General features: G+C 40.2%; 1 protein-coding gene across 3 annotated transcripts; it reads right to left on the bottom strand.

The window, feature by feature from the left end:
- Positions 1 to 687: 687 nt before the first annotated feature.
- Positions 688 to 20,647, bottom strand: PRDX4 (peroxiredoxin 4). Of its 3 annotated transcripts, none has more exons than XM_010374104.2 (8): positions 20,294 to 20,647; positions 16,456 to 16,573; positions 12,414 to 12,530; positions 8,240 to 8,362; positions 5,336 to 5,466; positions 4,156 to 4,190; positions 1,044 to 1,090; positions 690 to 802 (listed from the first exon to the last, which is right to left on the bottom strand). In XM_010374104.2, the coding sequence occupies exons 1-8, from the start codon at positions 20,532 to 20,534 to the stop codon at positions 799 to 801; spliced, it is 816 nt and encodes a 271-aa protein (XP_010372406.1). In that variant the 5' UTR covers positions 20,535 to 20,647; the 3' UTR covers positions 690 to 798. The 3 variants fall into 3 exon arrangements, with proteins under 3 accessions (XP_010372398.1, XP_010372406.1, XP_030789811.1); XM_030933951.1 differs by having other exon boundaries at positions 717 to 802; positions 1,040 to 1,090; XM_010374096.1 differs by lacking the exon at positions 1,044 to 1,090 and having other exon boundaries at positions 688 to 802.
- Positions 20,648 to 20,865: the final 218 nt, after the last annotated feature.

Raw genomic sequence — 20,865 nt, 5'->3', positions numbered from 1 at the left:
GTGGCAAATGGGGTGATGAAGTAGCACTGGAGTTCAGGTTTGTATATGGTCATTTGTTAAGAGTTAGTTATATGTATTTAAGGGTTCAAATTTTGTTAAACTAAATATAAATATCTAACTTGTTACTTATAAATTTGGTACAAGCTGAAGATGTAAATTTAGAGATGGGGGTGGGGGCAAAAGGCTTTATGTTATTACAGAGCAGTGGGCCATGGGGCCAGCTATTCCTATTACTGTGGAAGGTGAGTGTGCTCACAAGGTGTTCTTTACCGCTACCCTCAAAGGTATGGAAGGTGAGCCACAGTGGAGTGTTAAGAGCTCAGAAACTAGAATTAGCCTGTCTGGGTGCAAGGTCGGATTTTGCCTTTGCTAGGTAGCTATGTGACTGTGGGTAAGTAATTTACCTGCACTTCAGTTTCCTCATCTGTAAAATAAAGAACTCAATGAGTTGCTGTGAGGATTAAATAATGCCCCTAACCTGCTTAACACAATGCCTGGCACATGGCATATACTCCATAAATGTCATTATTGCTGTTACTCAGTTTGATTCAATCTCCCATTTCTTCCTTTGGAAAGACAGGGAATAACTGCTTGTCTTTTGACATCAGTGTCTAACGCTAACGCTAAACATCTTTGGACTCTGATGTGGATCTTTATATTCTCCAAGAAATTACTACTGCAACACAATGTGGTAACGAAACCGTGAACTTTATTGAGAACTTTCAAGCATCATAACTTGAAGAAGTATTTCTCAATTCAGTTTATCGAAATACTTCAGCTTTCCAGCTGGATCTGGGATTATCTGTTAAAACAAAACAAAAAAAGGAAATTATTCATTTTAAAGCCAAAGTACATAATGTGTAATCTGACATTAGTTGCCCATGCCTTGAGTAAAAATTATTTTTGTATATCAGATTGTATATTTAGAAAAAAATGAGATGTGTCCTACCTACTAATTTCGGCTATTCCAAAAGACAAATATTTTTATGTATTTTTTGCGAATAAATTAACATCTGTACTCAAGCACCCCAAAACTTACTTACAGCTCTTCTCTTGGCCACCAGGCTTTCATGGCATCTTCAGGTTTGATCTAATTAAGTCAAACACATTTAGAGAGCATGGCTACAGATGTTAATGTACTTTAAAAATCATTTGCTGCTAAAATGATGGTATGCCACAATTATCTGAAAAGGAGGCAGGTGTTCACTAAGGGCTTACTGAAGTCCAGAAATCAACTTTTAAATCTCAAGCTGCAAAGTAAAAAACAAAAACAAAAACAAAAAAACCCAAACTCAAATACATCAAGCACTACTGTCAATAATTAATGAATACTGTTGTGTTCCCTCCAAAAGCATCACAGCCTTACAAACCTGTTAGACTTAAAAAAATTTCCAGGCCAGGCGCGGTGGCTCACGCCTGTAATCCCAGCACTTTGGGAGGCCGAGGTGGGTGGATCATGAGGTCAGGAGATCGAGACCATCCTGGCTAACACCGTGAAACCCCGTCTCCACTAAAAATACAAAAAATTAGCCGGGCATGGTGGTGGGCGCCTGTAGTCCCAGCTACTCGAGAGGCTGAGGCAGGAGAATGGCGTGAACCCGGGAGGCGGAGCTTGCAGTGAGCCGAGATCCTGCCACTGCACTCCAGCCTGGGCGACAGAGCAAGACTCCGCCTCAAAAAAAAAAAAAATTTCCAATATATTTTGACCGCACATTAACTATGTTACTTGCTAGTTATAGGTAAAGTACATCTATCTTTATATATATATATAAATAACTTATTGTAACTTTTGTAATTGACTGATTCTGAATCAATTTCTGATGGGTTTGCAAAACAGGTTTGCCTTTGAGGTCAAAGTTAATGTTACAATAGCAAACTTACTCATCTCTGTGTTGATCTGATGGATCTCAAAGGGGATTTGAAATGATACATTAAAGGTACTTTGAGCACTAGGTACCTTAAAGTATAAATCAGTCGGGTTAGTTTACATTTGTTGATTATGAGGCTTATAGAAAGAAATATGAATCAGAAGCTGCTGGCTTAAGCAGCAGCTTAAGAAGCCTTAAAAAGCATTTCAGACACATCTTCAAGGTAGGGGGCACTTCCCCCTGGAGGTGCAGCAAAACCATCTGTGACTGATGAATAACATCTCCAATCACAGGCATGTGCTAGGTGTCCAAGTTCCCAGAGATCGGTGAGAGCTCCCAAGAAGTACAATTTAACTCTGAAAGGTATTACAGGATGAGTACCGGACATTTCAGAAAACATGTTGACTATTTACATGATTAACTTTTGAGGGCCACAAATCTCTCAGAATCTGATGAAAACTATGGATTCTCCCTCCAGAAGAATGCATACGTGTTATCACATACTGTGGTGGTCATTCTTTTTAATTTTATTTTTGATTGACAAATAATAGTTGTATATATTTATGTGTTTGGACATTCTTTCAACAGACTCGCTATATGGAAACTATTCCAAGTATTATGATAGGCAGTATTTATTAGTGAACAACACAGCCAAAGTCCCTGCCCTTGGCGTTACATCCTAATTTTAGGTTGCAGTAATAAATGCTTTTACAAATAGGTTGGTTGGGCCAGGTGTGGTGCCTCATGCCTGTAATCCCAGCACTTTGGGAGGCTGAGGAGGGTGGATCACTTGAGGTCAGGAGTTTGAGACCAGCCTGGCCAACATGGTGAAACCCTGTCTCTACTAAAAATACAAAAATTAGCCAGGTGTGGTGGTGCACGCCTGTAATCCCAGTTACTTGGGAGGCTGAGGCTGGAGAGTCGCTTGAACCTGGGAGGCGGGGGTTGCAGTGAGCCAAGGTCAGGCCACTGCACTCCAGCCTGGGTGACAGAGTGAGACTGCGTCTCAAAAAAAAAAAAAAAAGTTGGTTGGAGGATGTGTAGGGTGGGGAAAAAGTGGTGAGGAAAGACTTCTAAGATGATATTTGAGCAGAAATGTGAGCAAAGAGAGGGAACTAGTCATGCAGATGGAGTACAGAAAGAACGGCAAGGGCAAAGGCCCTGAGGCAAGAATCAGCTTAGCACGTTCAAGGACCAGAAAAGGGGCACACCTGAGGTTAGAGCACAAATTTCTACCAGTGGTTATCTATGGCTAATGGTACTTCTCTTTGGTTTGCTAAGGAAGGAAGTCTTAGGAGTCTATATTTTTCTATTACCCGAAGATAATGATTTCTTCCTCTAATGCTCTAGTATCTCCCAATTTCCTAACTGCAGCTTGTGTAAAACTCTTGATTTTTAGAAGATAAACATATTCTTCCTAAAAAGGTTCAAGCAAGTTTCTAAATTGTATTTTGGCAGGAGACTACTTCAGGGATTGTCTACAAATTACACAGCCTCCTGGCTGGGAGCAGTGGCTCATGCCTGTAATCCCAGCACTTTGGGAGGCTGAGGAGGGTAGATCACTTGAGGCCAGGTGTTTGAGGCCATCGTGGACAACATGGTGAAACCCTATCTTTACCAAAAAATACAAAAATTAGCTGGGTGTGGTGGTGCAGGCTTGTAGTCCCAGCTACTTAGGGGGCTGAGGCATGAGAACTGCATGAACCCTGGAGGCGGAGGTTGCAGTGAGTCCAGATCATGCCACTGCCCTCCAGTCTGGGCGACAGAGCAACACTGTCTGAAAAAAAAAAAAAAAAAAATTATACAGCCTCCTAAATGAAAGAATATACGTGTTTCAATCTCTTCTTTCTTCATGACAAGGAGAGAATCAGTATCTTCAGTATTAATTGAGCTAGATTTTCTCAAAACTTCTTACTATGCGTAGAAAGGTTTTGTTTGTGACTGTTTTCTTTCTCCAGAATACAGGAAGAAATTTGATACATGACCTATAAGACTTCTGAATTATTCTACCAAGTCTCCCCTCTGCCTTTTTTTTTTTTTGGAATGGTGTATTTATCTGTATACTTGGCTTTAAAATTCACAGCATCACACCCCATATTCTGCTTTCTCCAGTTTCAGCCACTCTTCCTAGAGGCCAAAGAATGTCTGTACTTTGATTTCTGCTTAGCAATGTTTACTTCATTTACAAAATCAAGACAGTTCTAGTAACAAGGAAAGATTATTCTAAGGTTAGCATTTTTTTTTTTGACTCTAACCATCAACTCAACATAAAAAAAAAAATACTTACAGTTTCACTACCAGGTTTCCAGCCAGCAGGGCAGACTAAAAGAAACAAAAAGAGGCAGAGGACATTTTAAAAACAGAATTCAGTTACCTCCAGCAACTGACTTTTTCTGTTTCTATATGAGACTGAAGTTAACAGAATATACTAATAAGAACATTTCCAGACCACCGAGCACATGACTTCTATTAGCCTCCTGTTCACACCAAGGAATTTCAGTCATGGAGCTTATCAGCAGGCAGCTAATCTATTTTCATTTTTAGCAATTGTGTTTAGTTACATTAAAAATATAAGAAATCAAGTTGATTGCCCCTCTAATACAGTTGGAAAGTTTGGGAATCTGGTGAGCTGAAAGGCCTAGGCATGGCAAAAATTCCTCCAAATTTACATAAACTTCCAGTTAGCTTGTTTGCCATGTTTCCTGCAGTACTTTGTACTGATGACATGATTCACTATTTGTCAAAAGAGACTTTAGAATGCATCCTGACTCAGTGACTCAGTGACATTTTTAAAAGGAATATATGTGTTCTATTTTAGCAAAATGATGAACTTGTAGATTACAAATGTGATACTGAATAAGCCCAGAGATTACATTATACTTCATCTTAGCTGAAAGGCAGAAAAGTGATCAAGGATTATTTAAAGGCTAAATTCAATAATACAAACAGGCAAATGAAAACTACATCACTAAATATTGCCAGATTGACACATTCTAAGCTTGCAGAAACATAATTTTAAAAATTGCAGTAGCAGAAACTTTTCTCTTTGAGTTTATCAAAAAGGACTATGCAAATAGTGAATATTTTTGCATCTTATTTAGTAAGCAGAATACATTAGTTTTATACACACACACACACACACACACATATATATACATATATATTTGATTTTTAGTAGAGGTGAGGTTTCACTGGGTTGCCCAGGCTGGTCTCGAATTCCTGAGCTCGAGCAATCTTCCCACCCTGGCCTCCCAAAATGCTGGGATTTCAGGCATAAGCCACCATGCCTGGTCTGATATTTTGTTAAAGCACTTTAAATTGTAATTTGGTCTGTTAAAAAGATCTGCTAATAATTTGTAAATAATCAGAAAACTGTGGAAATATCCAAATTACTTTTATGATAAGAAACCAAACAAATTATGCTATCTTTCAAACTAAAAAATCAAAAGGTTAGAAAGGAAAGGTACCTTCTCCATGTTTGTCAGTGTACTGGAATGCTTGAACCAAACGTAGTGTCTCATCCACTGATCTACCCACAGGAAGATCATTCAGAGTAATTTGTCTTAGGATTCCTTTGTCATCAATAATGAAGAGACCTCTGTAAGAGAAGAATGGTAGAGGTGAGGCCATTTCTTCTATGTATTGTGAATTCCTATACCATCCACACAGAAGGATGCTATATAGAACAAACACCACACTACCTACCTACTCCAATGGTACACACACACACACACACGTGTGCGCATATCCCTCCCTCAATCTGATGTATAATTTGGAATTATCACTGTAAAACTGCAGCTTTAAAAATTTGTTTTTGGCTAAGAAATGTACCATAGTATTTACAGTTGTTGAAGATAATCTGGCTTTTAAAAACTATACACATATGTGCATGTACTATTTTGAAAATAAAGAATAATTTTTAAATTTGTTTTCAAACGGGATCTCACTCTGTTGCCCAGGCTGAAGTGCAGTGGCATGACCTCGGCTCACTGCAGCCTCAACCTCTTGGGCTCAAGTGATCCTCTTGCCACAGCCTCCTGAGTAGCTGGGACTACAGGTGTGTGCCACCACACCCGGCTAATTTTTGTATTTTTTGTAGAAACAGGGTTTCATCATATTGCCCAGGCTAGTCTCAAACTGCTGGACCCAAGCAATCTACCTGCCTTGGCTTCCCAAAGTGCTGGGATTACAGGCGTGAGCCACCGTGCCCGGCCTTAAAAAAAAATTTTAAAAAGAAACTAATGGCTCAAATAAAATAATATAGCTAACATTAGATAATTTTACTTGGTTAATGTTCAAATGATTCCACATTTTAAAACTGCCTCAGTCTTTTTTGGGGCATATTTACTCTTGGAAATTAACTTAGTAACAGACTTTATGAAAGCAGAAAACATTAAAGACTTAGCAAGTACAAAAGAGGGGTAATTGCTGGTAGCAATACATGATACAATACAATGAACCTTGAGAACATTATGCGTGAAAAGAGGCTAGTCATAAAAGCACATATTGTAGGATTCCATTTATATGAAATGTCCAGAATAGGCAACTATGGTGACATAAAGTAGATTTGTGGTTGCCTAAAGCCAGGGGAAGTGGGTTAGGGGAAACAGGGAGTGATTGCTAATGGGTATGGGGTTTTTTGGAGTATGAAAACATTCTAAAATTGTGGTGATGGTTGCACAACTCTGTGAATACACAAAAACCACTGAAATGTGTTCTTTATTTTTAATTTTTTTAGAGACAGGGTCTCACTCTTGTTACCCAGGCTAGAGTGCAGTGGTGTGATCATAGATCATTGCAACCTTGAACTCCCAGGCTCCAGCGATCCTCTTATCTCAGCCTCTTGAGTAGGGGGACTACAGGAATGTGACACCACAGCAGGCTAATTTAACAAAAAAAATTTATTTATTTTTTTTGTAGAAGACAAGGGTCTGGTTATGTTGCCCAGGCTAGTCTCAAACTCCTGGGCTCAAGGGATCCTCCCACCTAGGTCTCCCAAAATGCTGGGGTTACAGGCATGAACCACCATGCCCAGCTGAATTGTATTCTTTAAATGGGTATTGTATTATATGTGAACTATATTCCAATAAAGTTGTTATAAAAAAACACAGGATTATAAAATACTGACACTTTCACATAAAACATTTAAGAAAAACTATTGGCACTACAAAGCAAATCAGCAATACAACCAAATGACAACTGTTTCACGCTAAAATTGCCCCCTTTTCAAAGAATTCTATTAATGTTTGTTAGCTCAACCCAGTGAGAGTATCTGGGTAAAATATTTCCTTAATTTTTCCTACTCCAAAGACACAGGTTTGCTAAGTAGTATGACACTTGTATTTAGAAAAAAACATTACTGGAGTCAGTTTGGAAAAAAGGAAAAAGAAATGGACAAGGAGTTGGGGGACCTGGATTTAAGTCTGGGCTCTGCAATTAAATAATTATATAACTTTGGCTAAGATCACGGAACTCTATGAATCTGTCTCTTTTATCTGTAAGATGACAGGGTTGGTGAAAGATCTCTAAATAATCTTCCAGCTCTAAAAGTCTATGATGCTAACATAGTTTAATCAGGGCTAATATAAAGTAACATAGTTTAAGTTTAGTGGTTTATTTTAAAGACTAATAGAACAAAGTAATATTTCTTTGTTTTTTGTTTTTTTTTTTTTTTGAGACAGTCTTGCTCTGTCACCTGGGCTGGAGTGCAGTGGTGCGATCTTGGCTCACCGCAACCTCTGCCTCCTGGGTTCAAGCGATTCTCCTGCCTCAGCCTCCCGAGTAGCTGGGACTACAGGCATGTGCCACTATGCCCAGCTAATTTTTGTATTTTTTAGTAGAGATGGGGTTTTACCATGTTGGTTGGCCAGGATGGTCTCGATATCTTGACCTCATGATCTGCCTGCCTTGGTCTCCCAAAGTGCTGGGATTACAGGCGTGAGCCACCATGCCCGGCCAATTATTTATTATTATTATTATTTTTGTCACTTTGTCGCCCAGGCCGGAGTGCAGTGGCATGATCTGGGCTTACTGAAACCTCAGCCTCCCAGGGTCAAGCAATTCTCCCACCTCAACCTGCCGAGTAGCTGGGACTATAGGCACACGCCACCATGCCCGGGTAATTTTTGTATTTTTTGGTAGAGACAGGGTTTCACCATGTTGGCCAGGCTGGTCTCAAACTCCTGACCTCAAGTAATCTGCCCACCGTGGCCTCCCAAAGTGCCAGGATTACAGGCCTGAGCTACCGTGCCTGGCCTCAAAATAATATTTCTTGATCAAAATTTGTTCTTCTATTTCATAAATAACATCTATTTCAAGGAGGATTACAAACATGCTTGGATTTGTCATAATGTAAAACCACTGAAAGGTACCTAAGAGTGTGGCCTGAGTCCTCTAGGTATACACCATAGTCCTTTGAGATCTGATGGGTCAAATCTGAAAGAAGTGGAATCCTTATTGGCCCAAGTCCTCCTTGTCTTCGAGGGGTATTAATCCTGTAACAAACAGAATGCTTACCTCTCAGAGCTAAGTAAACAGCATATATTAAAACAGCACTCTTTCTCTATACATGCACATGCACACACATGAACAAAATACACGCATTCTTTCACTAACAAAACAGGCTAATATACTTTCTATTTTGCTTTTCTCATTTAATATATTCATATCCTTTAAACATTAAAAAAAATATATACACAACGCATATTTATTTTATGTTTTTGAGACGGGGTCTTGCTCTGTCTCCCAGGCTGCAGGGCAGTGATGTGATCATAGCTCAGTGTAGCCTAGAACTTCCAGGCTCAAGCGATCCTCCTGCCTCAGCCTCCTGAGAAGCTGGGACTACAGGTGTGCACCATCTCACTGGACTAATGTTTTAAACACTTTTTTGTAGAGATGGGGTGTAGCTTTGTTACCCAGGCTGGTCTCAAATTCCTGGCTTCAAGCAATTTTCCTGCTTCAGCCTCCCAAAGTGCTGGGATTATAGGCATGAGCCACTGTGCTCAGCCTACAACACATTTTTGTTTTTTCTGAGACGGAGTCTTGCTCTGTCGCCCAGGCTGGAATGCAGTGGCATCATCTCGGCTCACTGCAACCTCTGCCTCCCAGGTTCAAGCGATTCTCCTGCCTCAGCCTCCCAAGTAGCTGGGATTACAGGCGTGTGCCACCACATTGGCTGATTTTTGTATTTTTAGTAGAGATGGGGTTTCACCATATTGGCCAGGCCGGTCTTGAACTCCTGACCTCAGATGATCCAGCCGGCTTGGCCTCCCAAAGTGCCGGGATTACAGGCATGAGCCACTGTGCCCGGCCTATAACACGTTTTTAATGTATGGATACACAGATATTCCTTGACTTATGATGGGGTTGTGTCTTTTTTTTTGAGACGGAGTCTTGCTTTGTTGCCCAGGCTGGAGTGCAAAGGCATGATCTTGGCTTATTGCAACTCCGCCTCCCAGGTTCAAGCAATTCTCCTGCCTCAGCCTTGCGAGTAGCTGGGATACAGGCGCCCGCCACCACGCCCAACAAATTTTTGTATTTTTAATAGAGACGGGGTTTCACCATGTTGGCCAGGCTAGTCTTGAACTCTTGACCTCAGGTGATCTGCCTGCCTCAGCCTCCCAAAGTGCTGGGATTACAGGCCACTGTGCCCAGCCGGGGTTATGTCTTGATAAACACATCATAAGTTAAAAATATCATTAGCTAAAAATGTATTTACTATCCCATAAACCCACTGTAAAGTTGAAAAATTCTATGTCGAACCATCATAAGTCAGGACCATCTTTACTATATTTTACTAATCTCCATGATGGAGATTTAAACCATTTACTTTTTTTTGCTTTATAAACACTGCTGAAAACATCCTTGTATTCTTACTTTTATAGACTTGTCTAATTGATTTCTGAAAGTGAAACTGATAGATCAAAAGATATGTAGTATCATAAGCATGATCTCAGTAGTGTGATCATAAGACAAAGCCTTGAAGAGATAGACAGGATACAAGTGGATGACATTTTAACATTCTGAGAGTCAAAGAAATGCAAAGTCCACTTGAAACAGTGAAGGAAGTTAGTTATAATATCAGATGCATCAGTCTTCAGTACAGGTTGAGTATCCCTTATCAGAAGTGCTTGGGACCAGAAGTGTTTTGGATTAAGATTTTTTCTGATTTTGGTATATCTGCATACTTACTGGTTGAACATCCCTAATCTGAACTCTGAAATGCTTCACTGAACATTTCCTTTGAGCATTATGTCAGCACTCAAAAAATTCTGAATTTTTGAACACTGTGGATTTCAGATTAGGGATGCTCAATGGGTATTCTGTAACTTGAAACCAGGAGACATGGGCTGATGCTGTAACAGGAGGGTACTGACACAGCAGACAGAAAACAAAACGACATTGCTCCAGGTATCTGGAGCCCCAGTTCTGACACCCAAGTAGAAATCTCTGGTTGATGTGAAACCTATCCAGCTGAGAATGTATCCCCAAATTTCCTTGGGAAAGCAATCCCAAATTATTTGGGATGACGTAACTTTTTCCTTAGTGGATATGCATTTTAATCCTCGGAAGATTTAGAATTACTACAGAAGTGATGAAGCACAGCCCAGGCAACATGGCAAGACTCCATCTCTACACAAATAAAAATTAAAATAGGCATGGTGGTGCAAGCTTGCAGTCCCAACTATTTGAGGAGGTAGAAGGACTGTTGGAGCCCAGGAGTTCAAGGCTGCAGGGAGTTATGACTGATTGTGCCACTGCACTCCAGCCTGGGCAACACAGTAAGACCCTGTCTTTCTTTTTTTAAAAGGAAATGATGAAGCAAATTAAGCCTAGATTTTAATTTTTTTTTTTTTTTGAGACAGGATCTCACTCTGTTGCCCAGGCTGGAGTGCAATGGTATGATCTTGGCTCACTACCGCCTCGACCACCTAGGCTCAAGTGATCCTTCCATCTCAGGCTCCCGAGTAGCTGGGACCACAGGCATGTGCCACCAGACTTGGCTAATTTTTTAAATTTTTTGTATAGATGGGGTCTCACTATGTTGCCCAGGCTGGTCATGAACTCCTGGGTTGAAGTGATTCTCCTGCTTTGACCTCCCAAAGTGCTGGGATTATAGGCATGAGTCACCATGCCAGGCTATTTTAATATTTTTATATTAAGAAATAATCAGTACATATTTATATATTAAGTTATTTATAATGTTTAAGAGAATTTGGCACATTAGAACTACGTAAGTATTTGGGAAGGTTTGTCTAAAAATTGAGATACTTAAGGAATTCACATATATTAAACATGTAACTGCATTTAAAAATACTTATGGGAATTAATTTCTTAGGGAAATGTAATTAATTAAATTGTAGCTCCCCAAGCAATGAAAATTTGTTACACACACACAGATTATAAATGAAAAAAAGCTCGTGTTTTAAATTTGTAACTTTAATAAATTGAATATTATGTTTTAAAACCAAAATAATTCTGAATCTTTTTTTTTTTTTGTTTTTTGTTTTTGAGATGGCATTTCACTCTTGTTGCCCAGGCTGGAGTGCAATGGCGCAACCTCAGCTCACTGCAACCTCCACCTCCTGGGTTCAAGTGATTCTCCTGCCTCAGCCTCCTGGGTATCTGGGATTACAGGCACCTGCTACCATGCCTGGCTAATTTTGTATTTTTAGTAGACATGGGGTTTCTCCATGTTGGTCAGGCTGGTCTTGAACTCCTGACCTCAGGTGATCCACCTGCCTCGGCCTCCCAAAGTGCTGGGATTACAGGTGTGAGCCACTGTGCCTGGCCCAATTCTGAATGGTCTTTATTGTGCACAAAGTTTTCTGCACAAGACTGTGGACACTATTAAAAACTCATATTAACATGTAAATTTCCAATTTTGAGACATGTTGCCCAACTGCTCTCCAGAAATGCTAAATAGCTGTGTGTGAGTGCCATTTCTTCAATTTTTGTCCACAGTGGATAAATTTTTTCAATCTTTTTAAATCTTGGCCAAACAGACAGGGAAAATTGGCATCTCTTGTCATTTTATTTTGCAATTCTTTACAATGAATTTAGGTAGAACATCTTTTTATGATTATGGAATTAAAAAATTTTTTTAAATTAATTTTAAAAAATTATTGTTTCTTGAAAATTGTAAAAGCTGAGTTTGACTATATAACTGTGTAACAGAGAAATGGCATATTTTAAAGATTTTTTTCCCTTCAGATTATGGTAACCCAATTTATCATAATTAAAGTAATCATATAATTCAGTGGTTTTTGTTATAGAAATCACATCTACTGCATTTAACTTTTCCCCTAATTTTGAAATGTCCTATACAATCCTTAAGCATTTTTACTATTGCAGCTGATTATACTACTCTTCTCTCTTTTTTTAACCGGAAAATGTGTAGAGGCATGTATTACTCTTAGATAAATCTATTCCTAAATTGCCTGATAAATGACTATATTCTTATTGTATCATATCAAGATTTATCTGCCCATGCTTTAAGAGTAAATCCATTCTTTTTTTCTACAAATGTAAGTGTAAGATACTGACCAGGCCAAATGGGTAAACTGTGAATCAACAGAGCATGCTACCACTTCAGTATTTATAGATCTGAATTCTTCAAGTCTATCACCAAAAGCGATAATTTCAGTTGGACACACAAATGTGCTGAAAGGTAAAACAAACAAACAAAAAAAATCAGTATTCTCCAAATAAGCATATACCTAAACTTTCAAATGACAATTTTTACAAATACCTTTAATAATAAAAATGCACATTAAGAATAATTTTATATTTCAACCTTTTCAAAACTGTCATTTGATCAAATATTTAATAAAGAAACATATTACAGAGTTCTCAACTACATCTCAATAAACTTTCTTTTTTCTTTTCTTTTTTTTTTTTTTGAGACGGAGTCTTGCTCTGTCGCCCAGGCTGGAGTGCAGTGGCCAGATCTCAGCTCACTGCAAGCTCCGCCTCCCGGGTTCACGCCATTCTCTTGCCTCAGCCTCCCAAGTAGCTGGGACCACAGGCGCCCGCCACCTCGCCCAGCTAATTTTTTGTATTTTTAGTAGAGAAGGGTTTCACCGTGTTAGCCAGGATGGTCTCGATCTCCTGACCTCGTGATCAGCCCGTCTCGGCCTCCCAAAGTGCTGGGATTACAGGCTTGAGCCACCGCGCCCGGCCCAATAAACTTTCTTATTACAACTTAATAGATCAGTAGTCAACCAGTGTTTCCTTCTCCCTTATAGCGATAGCCACCCCCCATTTTATTACTTTTATTTAATAATACCTTTTATTTATATAGTACTTTACAGCCTTCAAAGGATCTATAAACATTTTACATCATTTCACTATTTTTTTTGAGACGGAGTCTCGCTCAGTCGCCCAGGCTGGAGTGCAGTGGCGCGATCTCGGCTCACTGCAAGCTCCGCCTCCTGGGTTCACTCCATTCTCCTGCCTCAGCCTCCCAAGTAGCTGGGACTACAGGCGCCTGCCGCCATGCCCGGCTAATTTTTTGCATTTTCAGTAGAGACGGGGTTTCACTGTGTTAGCCAGGATGGTCTCGATCTCCTCACCTCGTGATCTGCCCACCTCGGCCTCCCAAAGTGCTGGGATTACAGGCGTGAGCCACTGCGCCTGTCCACTATTTTTTTTTATATTCCTATACCAACCCTATGAACTACATGCATCTATCTGTATTTTGGAGAGGAGGCAATGTTTTCCAGTACCCCCACCCCTCCTTTCTTGATAAGGTCCTCTTCCACCTTGTCTACCAGTCCTGTGCAACCAGGGATTTTATACCTTAATACCCTCATGTTGTCAGAAGGCCATGTTTAGAGAATATTACTAGGGTGGCATTTTTTCAAACCATGGTAGGGACTCCTTAAATCAACTGAGTTCTAAACAACATTTTTAAAAAGTGAAATCGAATAAAAAATAGGAGACTATATCATACATAGTAAGGGTAAATTATGAAACATATGTTTGTATATACAAATACATATATATGTTTGTCTTCAACAGTGATATTCAAAATAAAACAACCTTAACTCAAAGCTGGCTTTTGTTCTGGAGGTTTCTGAAAGGGACCAGGCAGGAGGACTAACTACTTGGGGAGGGAAGGGAAATGGCTATTTACCACATGATATGAGGGTTTTTCAGCATTTTAAGGAGCATGGCTGTGCTGGTGCATCCAGATGGAATGTTGCTGTATATTTACGTGCCTGTGTACTGGCTGGCAATGAAAAATGTATTTCCTACTGTGAGACATGGTCAAGAAAGTTTGAAAAACATAGACTTCGGGCACAAGTTCCTATCAGAGACCAATACAGGATTTTAACATGTTTTAGCTGTTCAGGTATAGCACTGTCATGTCCAAGTAGACAGTTCTAATCTAGGATGATGTCCCTGGAAACCTGGGCTATAAAATGTATTTTAAATATTTTCTAAAGGGTAGGAATGGTCAGCCTCAGGCTTCCTTTTTTTTTTTTTTTTTTTGTGGTAGGGTCTCACTCTGTCGCCCAGGCTGGAGTGCAGTGGTGTGATCTCAGCTCACTGCAACCTCCGCCTCCCGGGTTCAAGCAATTCTCCTGCCTCAGCCTGCTGAGTAACTGGGACTACAAGCACCCACCACCACGCCTGGGTAATTTTTTTTGTATTTTTAGTCGAGATGGGGTTTCACCATGTTGGCCAGACTGGTCTAGAACTACTGACCTCAGGTGATCTGCCCATCTCGGCCTCCCAAAGTGCTGGGATTACAGGCGTGAACCACTGCGCCCAGCCTCTGCCTTTCTTCTTATTTCAAGGAATGCTACCTAGAGATACATTTGACCAACTTCTTAGTGAAGACAGAAAAAGTTTTGGCAGGAAACTGAAGGGTTACGTTTGTAACTTTCCTCCTTGTAGACTGTGGTAAATGCCCCAGGATTCTTCCTTCTCTAACCAGGCACAGTCCAGCATTACATGAAAACAGGAAGAAGCTATCTTAGCTCCTTGTCCCAGAAGACCACTGCTAACAACATGCTCCAATTAACTATCTCTTACCCATTATGGAGTTATGAATAACAATGGAGAAACATAACATATTTTTCTGCTACATTAGACTAATTTCCAAATTCAGGGTGTTAGTCGTATATATTTAACATACATGTTAACTTTCTGGTTTTATAAACATGAATTTAGAAGGCCTGTCATTTTTTATGTTTACTGAAATTTCTACTTCTGGTTTCTATTAGAAATTAAGCTATACTTAAAATCAGGTCACAGTATGAGTTGATTAGAAAGAAGCAAGTTCTTACTAATTTAAAAGATTATATATTATGCAGACTCATAACTTTAGTCTCAATGTAATAATTTTCATGAGAATTCTTCCTATTTGGCTTAGAGCGGGGGTTGGCAAACGGGTCAACAGGCCAAATCCAGTAGAAAAAAATTGTTAATCCCTGGCCTAGAAACAACCTATAGAAGTGAGCTTAAGTATACCTTCCCTGCAAGTTTAAATATGATTTATGTGGTTCTAGATTAGTCCTAATGGAAAAAGGCACAGTGGCAAAGATAGAGGAGGAAACTTCTAGTTACTTTTTTTAACCAAAAAGTAAGTTCCAAGAGAATAAAAGATAAAAATTGACATAACTCTTTTTGGTCTCTTTTCACTTTCATGAGTTTTGAAAAACACTCAAAATAGTGTTTTGCAAAATAAAATTAAATCCTTAATGTGAATAAAGCTGTAGGAGTATTTACTTTTAGTCAACTTTCTGACCATATACAAAAATGCTCACTGTCACAGAGTTAAAGACGAGAAACCCCACAATAAGCATAACATATACACAGGTGTTATTCCTTATTCCTTAAGCAGTATATAGTATTTTCAGCAAAATGTTCAAATCCCAGAAAAGCAACAGATGCAGCAAAGAATAAAAATGGAAAAACCACAGTTACATGGTATCACGAGAGAAAATGGCTTAATTTTCTTTTTCGAGACGGAGTCTCACTCTGTCGCCAGGCTGGAGTGCAGTGGTGTAATCTCGGCTTACTGCAACCTCTGCCTCCAGGGTTCAAGTGATTCTCCTGCCTCAGCCTCCCGGGTAGCTGGGACTACAGGTGCGTACCACCACACCTAGCTAATTTTTGTATTTTTAGTAGAGATGGGGTTTCACCATGTTGGCCAGGATGGTCTTGATCTCTTGACCTTGTGATCCACCCGCCTTGGCCTCCCAAAGTGCTGGGATTACAGAATCATTTTTCTAATTAAGAGGGATACATTAAAAAGAATTATGGCATAAGTCTTGCTTTAAATGCTTTCTAAAATATTATCAGTCCATTTTCTTGCCTTAGTAGGTATAGCTTAATGAATATATTATAGCTTTCCTCTAATTATTCCATTATAACATAATCATGTAGACATAAGTATTGAGGTCGATGTGTTATGACTCTGAAATATATGGTAGATGTTACCTTTTTAAATACATTTCTTTACTTCAACTTGCCTTTTTAAAAACCAAGAGCTGAACAAAATTTCTGTTTGATATTCCTAAAAAACAATTGATAAAGACTAAGATTTTACTAGCTGCTATTTACATGTATTACTTACAAATCAAGTGGGTAGAAGAAAAAAACCAAGTATTTCCCACGATAATCAGTTAACTTCAGCTCCTTAAATTCTCCATCGATCACAGCTGTTCCTTCCCAGTAGGGCGCTGGCTTGGAAACTAAGAAAGAAAAATACATGATGTTCTGTAACACTTAGAAAGTTGGTGGAATGGTAGAAGGACATCTTTAGAAAATCACTAAAAATCAGGGCTACCTTTAGATCTCTTTGGCAGTCTGGTGAAGCTTACAGACTTCTTAAAATAGTGTTATTGAATGCAAAAAGGAAAATACATAGAATTACAAAAGAAACCAATTGTATTTAAATGCAATTATCAAAATATTTTTTAAAATGGTGATATCATAATACACGTGCTCTGTAACACTTCAAAACTGCAAGATCTAGTCGTGATCTGACAACTTAACTACCTAAGATAACGATGAGTGAAGATGGTGTTTCAGGATACCTGCAATAACCATAATGTAGCAAGAAAATAACTGTGGTTCTATTGGTGAAAGGTACAAGTACTGCTGAAGCTAGTGTAGTTTGTTGCTGACATTCATAATAGAAGGAAACACTAACTTTCAGATGGGGGTTAGTGAAAATAAATACTTTCTTCCCCTATTCATGCTCACAGACCCCTTAAATTCCACCCTGCACTAAATCCTCCTGGATACTTCACTATAGCCCTGCTTCAAGTTGTCAACTTCCTACATTTCAAATAATTAGATTCTCCTTTCTCTAATGGAAGTCTTCCAGATGTACTAATTTAGTTCGTCCAGCTTCTAACACACATGGAGGACCTGCTGCAGATGAGGCTACACAAAATGAGGAGGGAATGTACAAATACGTCAGGCTAGAAGTGTAAAATCCCAGACCATGGGATCATTTTCCTAGAGGGCTTTGAAAGAAGACTCCCTTGAACAGGTTTCAAGTGACCCAATGGAAACTGAACAGTTCATGCCGCTGTCTTGTAAGGGCATACAGTAATTTTAGCTAACACTCTTAGATAATAATGCACCTTCATGCTCTGTTAACACATTCAGATAGCACTTATACTTTCAGACCCCTTACAAACACTGAGGTCAATACTTGCTTCCAAGTTGGCTAAGGTTCCTAGAAAGTAAGGCTTATACTTTTCTGTAACAGCCACCATTTATGGTCACTCCGAAATAGAGACAAACGACATGAATTTCTCTTAAAAATTAATATATAACATATGATTACTTATCTTGAGCCAGCATCCTGCCTCATATATATAATCCTGATCTGATTAGGTAAAGGCCAGGAGGGAGAAATAGACAGAAGGGTATTCAATTATATACACTTTAAATAAATTACTTAAAATGCTACTTAAGTGAAAGGTTATAATAATTTTCATGATCTATTACAATGATGCACCCTAATGATTTTAGCATACTGGGAAAACCATATTTGAAAAATAAATTTTGTTCTGAAAATTGACTTTGGAAATATTTGGTTAAGAATGGTAGTTACTTTGCTAAGATCTACAAATGGAATTCCCAAAGCAATCCCTTGCATTTATCAAAAAAAACACAAATTGTCTTGAATATAAATTTCGTAATTAACATAAAGATTGTGGTAAATGCAGAGAAGTACAAAGAATACTTAAACCCTCTCTCTCCATAACTCCCATCAACTTAACTACTGTTAACATTCTAATGTCTGTTTTTCCAGTCTTTTTTTTAAAATTTTATTTATTTATTTATTTATTTATTTATTTGAGACAGAGTCTCAGTCTGTTGCCCAGGCTGGAGTGCAGTGGTGTGATCTGGGCTCACTGCAACTTCTGCCTCCCGGGTTCAAGGGATTCTCTTTCCTCAGCCTGCCCAGTAGCTGGGATTACAGGTATGCGCCATCACACCCGGCTAATTTGTGTATTTTTAGTAGAGATGGGGTTTCATCATGTTGGCCAGTCTGGTCTCGAACTCCTGACCTCAGGTGATCAGCCAGCCTCGGCCTCCTAAAGTGCTGAAATTATAGACATGAGCCACCACGCCTTGGCCTTTCCATGCTTTTTTAAATACAAATTTGCCACATTGCATCCCCGCCTTTTTTTCCTCCTTAAAGGAAACAGTAAATTAATTATAAAGTTTTTGATATTACTAAAAATTATTTGAAAATATAGCCTTAATGGCTCCATAATAGTCTTTACTAACAAAAGTCTTTGTATCTTTAATTCTAGGTAAGCCTGCAATAACCATAATGTAGCAAGAAAATAACTGTGACAGAGAAATGTAGTAAACAACTAAAATGTTAAGTTTTGCTGGTAAAGGGAAAGCTTTGGGAAGTAGATTTGTTTCCTATGGAAAATATATGTAATGTAAGTAAACACTTAACTGGCTGACATACTTAAAATACTTTCCCAGGCAAGTAAAACCAGTGGGACTTGGAAATACTGATTTTAAAATTTAAAAAACTGGTTTTCTTAAAAATCCCAAAGTAGGCCGGGCGCGGTGGCTCACGCCTATAATCCCAGCACTTTGGGAGGCCGAGGCAGGCGGATCATGAGGTCAGGAGTTCCAGACCAACCTGGCCAATACAGTGAAACCCTGTCTCTACTAAAAATACAAAAATTAGCCAAGTGTGGTGGTGTGCGCCTGTAGTCCCAGCTACTCGGGAGGCTGAGGCAGAAGAATCACTTGAACCAGGGTGGCGGAGGTTGCAGATTGCCCCACCACACTCCAGCCTGGGTGACTGAGTGTGACTTCGTCTAAAAAAAAAAAAAAGTCCCAAAGTAGTTAACGTTCAGTAAGTAATAACTGTAAATGTTTAAGAGGACAAAACAGTTTTTCTCATTTATCACTCCCAACCCATCCTAAGTCATAACAACATTCCATTTAACTCTAGGGATTCAGAATTGTGAAGCATTACTTTTTTCACTGAATACTGGCATGGAACATGCTGTAACTGAACCATAAAAGCCAACTGCACACCTACAGAATGTCAAATGATCTGTAGGAAAAGCAGGTTACTGAATAGCAAGCAAGAGACAGTCTTTATCTATAACCACTGTTCACTTTTGGTTAATTTTAACATCCAGATGTAGCAGGCCACAACTTTCACAGTATCTACTTCGTCTGACGTGTCATTCCTGAAAGTGGCCATTAGCTTTGTACACTGGACAGAAATGCAAATAATCAAAAACCAAATTGGCAGGACACAAATTTGCCACGAGGTTTATCATCAACCCAAATGCATACCTCTAACCTCCTTTCCCCTCATTTCCCTCAAAAGTACACTCTGTAATAGGTTCTTCATGTCTGAGAAACATAAGGAATATCCATTAACTACACAAGCTTTAGGGAAAGTGGCTTTTACTAATAATCTTTGTAAGATGCAAACAAAAAGGAAGAAAGAAAAACGAAATGTTTGACCTCCCGAGCACTGTGTTTAGCAACTTTTCTGTTTAATCAAACTTTTTGTGAATCATTATTCAACCTATCAATGTCTTCCTTCGCTGAAACAGTACCTGAAAAAGACGGGATGTGCTGCAGGCACTTTGAGATGTTTCAGAACTGTTTCAGTTTGCCCAACATCCTCGATGCAAACTCGGGACTAGGGCCACCCACTTTCCCTCAGCTGCGGCTTTTGGGGTAACCACTACCTCTTCTAAAATCTGATCAGTGGAAACCATACCTTTCTTCACAGCTAGAACTCCCCTTTATTCCCTTCCCCGCCCTCCTAGGAGAGAACCAGGCCCGCCCAGGGCCCGGAGGCAGCCTAGGGGGTGCCGCCCAAGCCCAGACTCCGGGGGTGTAACCGGGGTACACGTGTCTCCGGAGTCTCCCCTCCCACCCTCTGGCAGGACGCCACCTACTCTTGGCTTTGCTTAGGTGCAGGGAGTGGTCGGCGACCGATACCCGGGATGCCTCTCCCGGGTACACTTGTCCACCAGCGTAGAAGTGGCACTCCTCTTCGCGGGTGCGGGGCCTGTCCTCAGTCTCCCAGCCCCGCACAGCTCCAGCCGGCAGCAGGAACAGCAGTAGCGGCAGCAGAAGCAGCCTTCGGTCCCGGCCTTGGGCCGGAGTTGTCGCGGCTAGCAGCGGCAGCGCCTCCATGACCACGCGAGCGCAGAAACACGTCCCTTGGCGCGAGCGCGGCTTCTCCCGCCGCCAGGCAGCTACAACCGCGTGCACGACGCCCGCGCGAGCCGGGGCGCGGCCTCGCGAGACCTGCTCCGCCCCCTCCCCCCCCCAGCTCACCGCCCCGCCACGTGGGCGCCGGCCCCGCCTCCCCTCTCCCAAGCCTGCATAAGCGCCTGCGTCCCGTGGCGGACCAGGCTCTGGAAACGTACTCCAACTCTGCAAAGGCTGCGACAAGGTCTCCTGACCTTCGCGCTGTTTTAGACATCCTTCCACGCCTATCTCTTCCACAAAGCCTCACCACTGC

Source organism: Rhinopithecus roxellana, chromosome 7 (genome assembly GCF_007565055.1).
Source record: "Rhinopithecus roxellana isolate Shanxi Qingling chromosome 7, ASM756505v1, whole genome shotgun sequence".
In the NCBI taxonomy this organism is placed as follows: domain Eukaryota; kingdom Metazoa; phylum Chordata; class Mammalia; order Primates; family Cercopithecidae; genus Rhinopithecus; species Rhinopithecus roxellana.
This window is presented reverse-complemented; position numbering and strand designations above follow the sequence as displayed.